This window comes from Protobothrops mucrosquamatus, unplaced genomic scaffold (genome assembly GCF_001527695.2).
Source record: "Protobothrops mucrosquamatus isolate PMUCROS unplaced genomic scaffold, P.Mucros_1.0 scaffold2076, whole genome shotgun sequence".
NCBI lineage: Eukaryota > Metazoa > Chordata > Lepidosauria > Squamata > Viperidae > Protobothrops > Protobothrops mucrosquamatus.
In genome coordinates this window covers 163,082-173,874 of record NW_015388180.1, presented here as the reverse complement: position 1 = coordinate 173,874, position 10,793 = coordinate 163,082, and the positions used below count along the sequence as shown (strand labels likewise).

At 34.9% G+C, this 10,793-nt stretch overlaps 1 protein-coding gene across 1 annotated transcript in view; it reads right to left on the bottom strand.

Moving 5' to 3' along the window:
- Positions 1-7: 7 nt before the first annotated feature.
- Positions 8-10,793, bottom strand: part of LOC107294753 (adhesion G-protein coupled receptor V1-like) — a gene marked incomplete at its 5' end in the record, with an annotated part of 172,964 nt that continues 162,178 nt past the window's right edge. Inside the window, 3 exon segments of the mRNA XM_015824010.1 lie at positions 8-223; positions 4,095-4,272; positions 8,500-8,691. Of these exon segments, the coding sequence (XP_015679496.1) occupies positions 105-223; positions 4,095-4,272; positions 8,500-8,691 (489 nt within the window).

Below are 10,793 nucleotides of genomic sequence, written 5' to 3'. Positions count from 1 at the left end.
TGTTACAGAGCTATATGTAATGATATTTTGTTGTTGCTGTTGTTCAAATAAAACACATGTATAAAAAGCAGAATGCAGTACAGCATGTTAAAAAAAGGAAAGGATTAGAGATGAGTGTCTGCTATAGGTATTCTTCTAAGTTCAACAATTTGGGAATTAGCTATTGTACTTCCATCCAGGCTGCCATGACATGACTCAGTATCACTGATGTTGAGGCCAGCACCTGGAACATAGAAAGAAAGGCAGAATATTTGGGAGATCTGAAAATGAGGCTATATCTTCCATAGAATATGCTTATATGATGATGATGAAGAAGAAGAAGATATCAGCTTCCTGGTTTAATCATTCTGGCTGGACATATTATTCAAAATTTAGTCATATCAGAATTATGTGACTAGCTTATAAAATATCTGGCTAAACTCTTGTTAAAATTAATACAGAAGGTTCCTCCAATTTAAAACATCGACTTAGATCAAATACATTATTTCTAGTTCACATCTGAATTCTCATTCTTTCTTAACTATCATTTACCTTACTGAATTTAATCCATAAACCACAGTTAGAGATATTACACTGTGTGCAATTTTATGTTTTTAATTCTACTACTGCAATATTGCCTTCATTATATTTAAGGACTTAAGCAGAATATGTTATGGTTAAGGTTTGCAAACCTCCAGAACTCTGTTAGATATTTTAATATTTTTTTAACTGGTCATTCAGATTTTATAGATTCTCTCTCTCTCTCTCTCTCTCTCTCTCTCTCTCTCTCTCTCTCTCTCTCTCTCTCTCTCTCTCTCTCTCTCTCTCTGTGTGTGTGTGTGTGTGTGTGTGTGTGTCTGTCTGTCTGTCTGTCTTTAAAAGATTACACATTACTAAATATACATGCAAATCTCCAAGGTGTGGGAAGAAACTAAGCATGACGATTGTTTCTTTTGGTTCTTTCTATGCACCTTTCCAATTACTAGTGGAGTTCCTCACAAAGGTAGCATCTACATGATGAGGGACATGCATCAATGGCAATCACAGATTACAATTATGCTACTTTAGAAAGCTTGACTTTACTCTGTACTAGGTGGGCAGATTTCCTGAACCAACATTACATCAAGATGGGTAGGGATATCAGTGTAATGCCTCCATATTTTCTTCATAGAGGTACAGTTCTTCTGGCAAAGCTTTTTAGGATGATGGAATAAGCATTTTTAGCATAGTCTGAATTTTTAGTGAACAAAAAAGGTGGAAAAGCTTCTCTTCCCCACCCCCACATTATCTCTTCTTCTTGTGGCACCAACTGATTGCTTTGCCTGAGTGAGCATACTGTGCTTTTGGTCTTAGGACAAGTAAATAAAGCATTTAAAAACTGCCCAACCCCTACTTAGACATTTCAAGACTTGCAAATCCTATTTAGGCAGAAGTGCATAAGTGCATGCAAGCATAATTAAACATGGTAATGTCAAAAGAGATTAATTCCAGACATTATTTGCCAGTAAAACCAGCTACAAAGGAGCAAGGGCTGCAAAGATTCAATGGACTAGGCAAAATTATTTCTGCTGCAAATGCATAGATTTCAAAGGAGCTATACCAGCAATAAACCTGGCTCACTGTATTTGGATTATGCTATATGCAGGAAACCAAATGCTACCACTTTTTAACTACCAATTAATAAAACACATAAGACAGAAAATGTGGCATATTAAGTTGCTTTGTTATGCACAAACCTGGGTTATTTGTCTGTTTTTAATTCTAAAATACAGCAGATATGACCAAATTACAATATTCTCCATGCCATCAAAGGACTTAAAGATGCTTTAAAAGATGGATTTCTACAGTTATTGTTAGTGTTCCTTTCTTCAACTTCACAGTTGTTTAGTGAGAAGGAAAAAGGAGTTGGTGATTGAAGACCCAGGAAGATTAAAATGGAAGATGATTATGAAATCTGGATCCCTTCTAAAAATCTGTCAGTGATGGAGGTTAATCCGGATATGTTCTAAACAGTAGTTTGAGGGTAGGAATAGAAATCCTGAAGCAGTGAATTAACTTCTAATTTCTAAAATCAAGTATCACTGCACACAAATCTTTCCTAAAGCATAGGTCCCTTCTGTTCTTTGACTCATTTTCACCATTAAAGAAACAGCACAAAAAGCCAAATGGATTGACCTGCTGTTTCCCATTTTATACATGTGTGATTTTGTTGTGTTGCTGATTGTTTAAACAAATAACCTATTAAGATTATTGCTTTGCTAAAATCCAAATTACAACATGACTATACTTTTTCTTGCCGTGAATGAATTCTTAAGGATTTGATAATCTTCTTTTGGAATAAAACTAGAGTGTAAAGTCCTCTATGGAAGAACAACTTAAAACTGCACAGACCATTTAAACTTTTATCTAGAAGTGTTTACCACAAGATAGTTAAGAGTTCTTAGGGGCAGCTTACAGTCAAAAAAGAAAACTCTGAGATACATGTTTAACATTGCTTCCCAGCCTAACCAGGAATTATAAATCTGAAGTATGTTTACGATCTTCTGGGCTTGCAAAATCAGTGTGGTGGTATCTACTACTGCAGAGGGTAAATGAATATTAAATCTCATGTCGCCTTTTTTATATGTTTAAAAACTTATATTATATTATTGGTAGTTTCTCACCTGTTTGATATTTACACACACCCAACAAGATTTTTTTATGGCCAACATAAACAATTAACTGTTATTTCCATTTTAGTAGCTTTAGAAGAATTGAGAATTTTTCCTTTCATATAATATTTCTTTCAAACAGTAACTAATTTTAGTTATTTATTTATTTTGGTCTAACAAGGGAATGAAACACTATAGTTCAGCTGTGAAAGTGTCATGAATAAACAAGGACCTATCTGAATTTACTTTAAGAACGCCAATGAAACCAAATGCAGATTATGGCTCAAAGGTCTCCCAGCTGCCTGTTTGCCTAAGAAACTCACAGAACCTGTAAAGCAAGTTTAAGATGAATTTAGATAGCCAATCTAGTCTTTCTGCCTATGTGACACAAAGCACTTAGAAATATTTCTTCAGGGCACTCATAGTTTGACCTTAGTTTAATTAGAACTTTTTTTAAAAAAAAATTACATAACTTGGCACTTCCCCTTTTCACACAATAAACACACATACATATATATTTGGGTCAGTTTATGCCTTGCTAAGCAGTATTACAGTCATATCATTTGCTGCCTTGTGCAACTGCCTTGCGCAAACTTTGCCATGTTTCACTGTGCAACTATCGATCTTCCAAACAAATAAGTCTGAGAAATTGTTATGCTACTGAGTGATCCATGCAAAACATAATCGGGCTTGGCTTGTACTCTGTTACGTGTAACCAGGATGTATATAAACTAGAAATACAAGTGCTCTTTTGAAGTCAGTAATCATATTCATATTCGTAAACTTGAAAACCTATCCTTCAAATTAAGACAGTTGTGAGGTTGGCAAATGATGTACCCTCCAAAAGTATTAGTGGTGGCAAAACATCTGATGAGTGGAATGCTGACTTGTCTCTCTTTTAGGAGATCTATAGAAATCCATAAATTTCATTTTCTGCATATCCAAGAAATACCAATAGTGTCTTCTGTGACATACTTTCACATTCAGTGACTGGATTTTTTCCATCTTTTACTTAGAATTAATCTTAATCTGGTTCTTGGACAACAGTTAAACTTCTTCATATAGCTATGGGGAGCCTAACTCAGCAAGATGGCATAATTGCACAGTCCATGACTGTATTTCTGATTAATCTACAATTGCTTCCACATAAATGTGAAATTAGATCCATATAAATTGGACATATGGTAGCATTTCTATATCTAAATAGTAGCTTGTGATTTATATAAGAATAATATTTACTTCTTCACCCTAAATTTTAAACACTTATAGTAAGAATACACATTCTACTTCCCTGATACGGGCTAAATGTGTTTTCATTCAATTTGCCTTTTTGTTCTTTAAATAAAATGCATATTAAGTTCAGCATAAGGCAGACTTTTTACTTTGATGTGAACAGTTAGCAGGAATACAAATGCAAAAAAAATCGCATCTGATTATTTAGAAAGGAGGCTATATTATACTTACCAGTTTTTAAAGCAAATATTAAATCATCAAACTCTTGTGATTCTTCATCTGCCATCAAAGAACTGTTCCTAAATTCTCCAGCAGCTATGTAGGCACTGCCATTCTGTGGGCTTTGCTTAAAGACAGTCCTGGCCTCGGTGCCTGTTCTTGGGGATGCCCTCTCCCAGTCTGCTGGCATCTTTAGAAAAAGCATTAAGAAGAGTATAGAGTGCCACAAAAATCTCTTTGCATTGTCTTCCTAATGATGTTATTGGTTCTCTAGACTAGAAGATCCCATAAATACCAAACAATATCATCATCATTATTTACTTAGTTATTTTGGCAATTAAGAAAATACCTTGATTTAGATGCAATAGGCTCATCCCAAATATCCTGGCCCTAGCAATGTGCATGTAGTCAAAAGACTTAGAGCAACGGATGTTTCCTTATGCATTATGGCATTTTCCAATGCCAAAATAGCAGGGATGGACAAAAGATTTTGCCATCTGACTCAAAGTAGCAAATGCCCATCTCCTTGTCTAAATGCAGTTGGTATCCCAGTTGGTCAAATTATGCTGGGACCTGAATTACACAATTCCACTAAGCTTTCTCCTGTCTCTAGCAGTGAAAATCAATTCAGCATTGAGAAATAAGAATTCTGGACTTTTAATGATACTTTACTTAATGGCTAGGTCAGGCCCACAAATTAAGTGGGATTAAGGTTTGATATTGCCAAAAATACCACTATCAAAGGAAGACTGTTTCTCTAAGTCTAGCCACGAGTTCCTTCAGGATACACAGGCTGTTCTTGATAAATAATAATGTAGTAGATATACAAGATGAAAGTTAGTTTCTTTGTGAAACAATAATTGGTAGAAATACAAACACAGAAAATATGGAATGCATAACTGATATCAAACTGGCCTTGGATTTATGTATATCTTACTGTGGACTCTGCAACACCACGACAAATGTTCAAAGAAAAAGAGAGTTGTCAACATTACAGTAGCAGCAACTACAAGGCTCCCTCATAGTCTGAGACTCTCTGGACATGTAAAGACTGGTTCTGTTTCAGCCAACACTGATTGCCTGCTGAGGTGAAAGTCAAAGGCCCTCCTGCATCTCTGAACACCTCAGGAATGGTAATTAGTGTGGAGCAAGAAGAGGCCCCTTTTCTGTGACAATAACCTTATGCTGGTTGTTGTCTAAGGAAGCCTTGTGTCATCTCCTCTTCAATGGCTTTTCAGAGGATGGGTAGATCTTGCTTTCTGCTATAATGACTACTTATTTCAGAAGGAGTGGTTAGTAATATAATTCTTTTTAAATAATTGGATCTCCTCCCTAAGAGGAGTCCCTCCCCAACATGGCTGCTGAATGGTAAGGAGATTTTTCTCTCTTACCGATAATCTGCCGATTTTGCTGCCTAAGCTGGCTTTCTGATAGTGTTGCCCCCTGAATATGAATGTGAGCACTTGGGAATGACCCAAAGACAACTTTTGGATGGTGATGGACCCATTTGGAAAGGGGATCTTAAAGATTCAAGGATCAACGAGATATCAACTGTACAGAGGTAGAACTGAGTTGATTCCATACAATTCTCTGAACTTCAAGTCTGCATTTGTTTAAAATAGCAGAAGCCTGACATGGAGAAGTGACAAACTGATTTTTCTTAGGACTGGAAAAGATTGGGGAATGGATGTATTACTCTTAATTGCAAACCATTTTTATCTGGAGTTTGTTGGGAAGAAATTGAATATATTTAACTAGACAAAAACTGATAAGAAATGGTATCAAAAAACAAAATTGATAAATTATTCTTAACTCTTAGGATGATTTGGGATAGCTAAAAAGCCATGGTAAATTTTCTATGAGTTGATTACAATAATAGTTTGTTAACAGAGGGTTTTGAAACTCTCATCTTGTCCTTTTCATTATTATTGTTCTTCATGTTAAGTATTCTGTCATTAATATAGCATATACTGTAGATGACAGATCAATAGTTTGCAAATAGATTTATTAGTTTTTTTTAAAAAAAAATGGGGGGCTGTTTCGCAAGCAATGTATTAATCAGTATTCAATGGGGGGTAATATGTGTAGATGTGTTTTTTTTTTGTTTTCATTTTTAATGCACTTTTTAAATGTCTTGTATGCTTTGTGTATCTTTTCTTTGCTTTTTGTTGTTTTAAATTTCTTGGAATTTTATATTTTAACTTTCTTTGGAATAAAATAAAAATTTCCAAGAAAAAAAGAAACATTTTTAAATAATTTTGAGTAGCTATATTGTTCTCTGCTGCTGTATTACTTCATTAGAGCATTTGGTGGATTTGTTATTTAAAATAGAAATTAAATATGTTATATTGTTGATATTTAAGGAAAAAGGAGCTTGTTTGAGGAAAAACAGAGAACACATATTTAGCTAGGCAAAACTGGGGCACAAATGTTTAAATAGTCAATAAACACATTTTTTGCTAAACATGGCTTATGATTAACATCTACATATTGCTATTGTGACAGATCCTGCTACTACAACAACTAAGCATGGAACATGGTCATCCCAAATTCAAATCTCTACTAAAATATAAAGGCCATACAGAAGGAAGCTAAGTGATGTAATTGATTGAAATTTTTGCTGAAAGTAAACAAAATCCATAAAGAAATGGTACTCAGCCCTTGTCGCATGCACGTACATACACTTAATAATAAAGGTGGGATAAAAAAACCAAACAACCAACCAAACAAACAAATAAATAAGCAATCCTAATTCAAACCCCAATTTCTAGCTGGGCAAAAAATATACCTGGATTTTTTTAAACCTGTTTTCATTCAATATGATGAAGGAACTTCTAAAAGCAAATTCTCTTTTAACAGAGAAGTTTTTTGGGTGGAAGGTCATATACTTGCACTTGTTTAATTATGAGGTAGCCAAGATGCATAGAGAATGTTCTGCCTCTCATGATGTAATCATATTTATGGTTTCCAGGACTTCAATTAAATTCAAGGAAGGTTGTCATTAGGAAATTCCTTTATTATTTTTTTTATAGCGAGGCAACTGTCAACAAAAAGGAACAATCTGTCCATTAAAAAAATGCTGAAGAATTTTTCTTTTCCTGAAGATGGTTAGAGAAATTTCCTATTCCAAGCTACTTTGCCAACAAATTTAGTGGAGAACTTTTGAAAGCCTGTTTGTGCCCAGCTGCAAAAAAGATTCCAGTTACTGGCATCCTGGAGTCTGGATCAGTTGGTTCCACAACGTAAATGTTAGACAATAAGCAAGATGAGCTATGACAATGTGCAAATGCTGTATGTATATTATTTTATAGACCACTTGCCATTAGGGTGTCCTCTCAGATCCAACTTTCCACCATGACGAACATATTCTCTCCCCTTTGGCTGGCTCACAGCTAGATCCCTTTCTGTACTTTTAAAATGTCTTAATCTGGCAGTTGTGATAAGGTGTAAGTGGGTTGCATTTGGAAAGGGAATGGAGATAGCATTTTGAAATAGAGCAGGATTGCTGAAAATAATACATATATGATGCTTCTGACATGTATACTTTACAGCTCTGTTTTCTAGATAAATCCAATGACCTGTTTAGACGAAACCTGAAATGGCCTGGAGACAGAAGGTGGCACCTTCTTTGTTTTGCTTACTCTCCTGACCTGTGAATTAAGATCAAATGGAAAATAATTGCTCAGGTTCATATGACAGTCAGCATGGAGTTCAGCCAGAGTAAAGGCATCATTATAATAGAGCTCCCAAGAGAACCCAACACATTTTTCCAATGAAATTTTTTGTTGGCTTATAAAGGAGAAAGAAAAGCTGCTTTTGTTCTTTGCATTGTGATTTGAACTTCTTTCTTGTGCAGCTGTTAATGTTGATATTATATGCTGAGATACAAACCCCACTCACTACAAAGGGAGCTGTTCTACCAAGCAGTTGTATATGACTGCAATCTAAATTAAAAACTTTGGGATAAATTCCACTGGATCCAGTGAGGTTTCTTAGAAATACAAATATTCATTAACTGCAATGAACTATTTAAAAAGGAGGTATCTACAGAGCTGCATTGTTAATCTTTCATTATTTACAGTTGTGCTTTACTGAACATGTTATGTTTTGAGTGTCCTTTTTGATAAAAAAAATCGACCTTGTATGCAAAAAGATTCTAGTCTGCCCTCATCCACAGAAGCTCACTGTGTGACTTTGGGCTGGCTACTCTCTCTTTCTCTCTGTCTAATTTACCTCACAGGGTTGTGGTTCTGAGAAAAAAATATGTGAGAATGTTTGTTGTATACCACTCTTGAGCTTCTGACTGAAATATAAGATGTAAAACTTATCAATTAATAAAACCAATGGATCATGTAGAAACATACCTGTATATGAGTTGTTAGTGTATTTATTTGTAAAGGTAAAATAATAAAGGTACCTCTTCCATAGCAGCAATAAGATTTTGAGTAGATTTGCTGATCTCTTCCCCTGCCAAAGGCATGCCACTTCCATGAGTGAAAAATGTAGAACCCGAGCTAGTATTTCCATTCATTTCAACTGTATAGCTGGCTTTCACGGGACAGCAAAGTTGGTTATGTAAAATGAAATATACAACAAAGACATAAAGACCCTAAAAGGCAAAAAAGGGAGGGAGGAAAATTCAGGCATCTATGAATGAAATGCACATATGTTTAATGCAAAACACATTTAAGAAACCTATATATCCAGGATATGAAGATACAGAACAAGATTTGTTTCCCAGAATCCCAACCAATGAGTGTCCATATGATTATAATGTAAATTAAAACACAAGAGAAGCTGTCAAAATAAATTATTGCCTTGGAAAAATAACCTCTACGCACATAATAAGATAGTTCAGTTTAAGATGATGTGTTTCTTTTTAAACTCACTTATTGCTGAAAGCAAAGTAAAAGTAGAACAATGGTTCAGCTCCAACGTAACAACAGAGAAATTGTTCATGGCTGGTACAAAGCCAAGCTTGCAATGATTTATTGTCAGATAATAGCTCAAGTATTTTTACTGACCTGGTAGTTTCAAACCATAATTTCAACATCATGAAAACATTGGTTAGAGTTTAAAAGGCATATTTCAGCTTCAAATCAACTCTGACTATCTTAAAACTGTTTTGCCTTTACTGTATATTTATTACCTATTTAAAAATATTTCTGTGCCATCTTAACAGCAAACTGTTCCCAAACAGTTTACGGCCTAGGTTCACAATATAACAAAAACCTACAAGAAAATATAATGCATGCATTTAAAATTTTGCTTGTGCAGTTTATACCCTGCAAGCTTTTTAACATTCAGCAATTGTCATGAAGTTAAATTTAACATAACACTGAGGCTCTGGATTCTAGATCCTTTCATTCAGCTTCTTCCTTATTGTCTTTTGGAAGGAGAAAGCTGTTAAGGAATAACAGAATTGGAAGAGACCTTGGAGGTCTTCTAGTCCACCCCCCTGCTCAAGCAGGAAACTCTATGCCATTTCAGACAAATGGTTGTCCAATCTTCTTAAAAACCTCCAGTGTCGGAGCACCCACAATTTCTGGTGGGAAGTCATTCCACTGATTAATTGTTCTGAAAGGAAATTTCTCCTTAGTTCTAGGTTGGTTCTCTCCTTGGTTAGTTTCTATCCATTGCTTTTTGTGCTGCCTTCAGGTGCTTTGGAAAATAGGTTGACCTCTTCTTTATGGCAGCCCCTTAGATATTGGAACATAGCTATTGTATCACCCCCCTAGTCCTTCTTTTCATTAAACTAGACAGGTAGGTAGGTCCCTTCCCAGCAGCAACAACTTCTTTGCATGCCTCTCTCACATAGGCAATACACCTTTACCAAGACCAATCCACTTCAGTGCTTTGAACATAGAAAAAGCACATCTAGGTCATGCTTGAATTCAGTCACACTGCTTACTTCCTCAGATATAATCACTTGCAGCTAGTCCCAAATTGCAAAATGTTACATGAACCTTTCCCATAGAAGAGATAGAAAGTTAACATTATCATTTATGCTTTTTACAAAAAGCAGAAAAAAGTTTAAAAAAATCAATTAGTAATGATTTTGGCTCAGGAGTTCTTGAATATTTTGGCTGTATTTTGGATTTATTTATTAAATGTATTACATGTATTTTGTGGTTTTAACTGCTACAGGTTAGGATACCATGCTGTTATTGTAGTAATTACCAGTAATTAGCATTACAGCTGAAAAACACTATGTATATTATGTTTCCAACTGTAAATATGTATTAACAGCATGGGAGAAAGAAAAAAAGAGTAATCTTAACAATCTGCTTAGAAACTGCCAAAATTTAGTCCAAACTTGTAAATCACAATTATTTCTGATATAGTAAACCAAACTACAACTAAGTCTGTCTAGTTTTTCAAGCCATTTTGTTGTTGAAACTGTTCTAAAAAATCCCATCACCATGGGCCATCTACTGCAGAATGACATCTTCAAAGCTATGAAATACTTTTACTACAATAGAGAGAAGATACATCTAGTTTATGCATCTACGCTGAATACTTCTAAATAAAGCATTTTATTATACAGTACTTTTGTGGCTAATTCTAGAACCACCCCAAGATTGGTTTCTACATCCAATTAGAAACATTGGAAAAGGCCAAAAATAATCAGGGTCTATTGTTGTTGTTGTTTTTTTTACTGGATTAAGTGTCCTGAAACATAACTTCTTTTCCAAAGCGTTATATAATCTC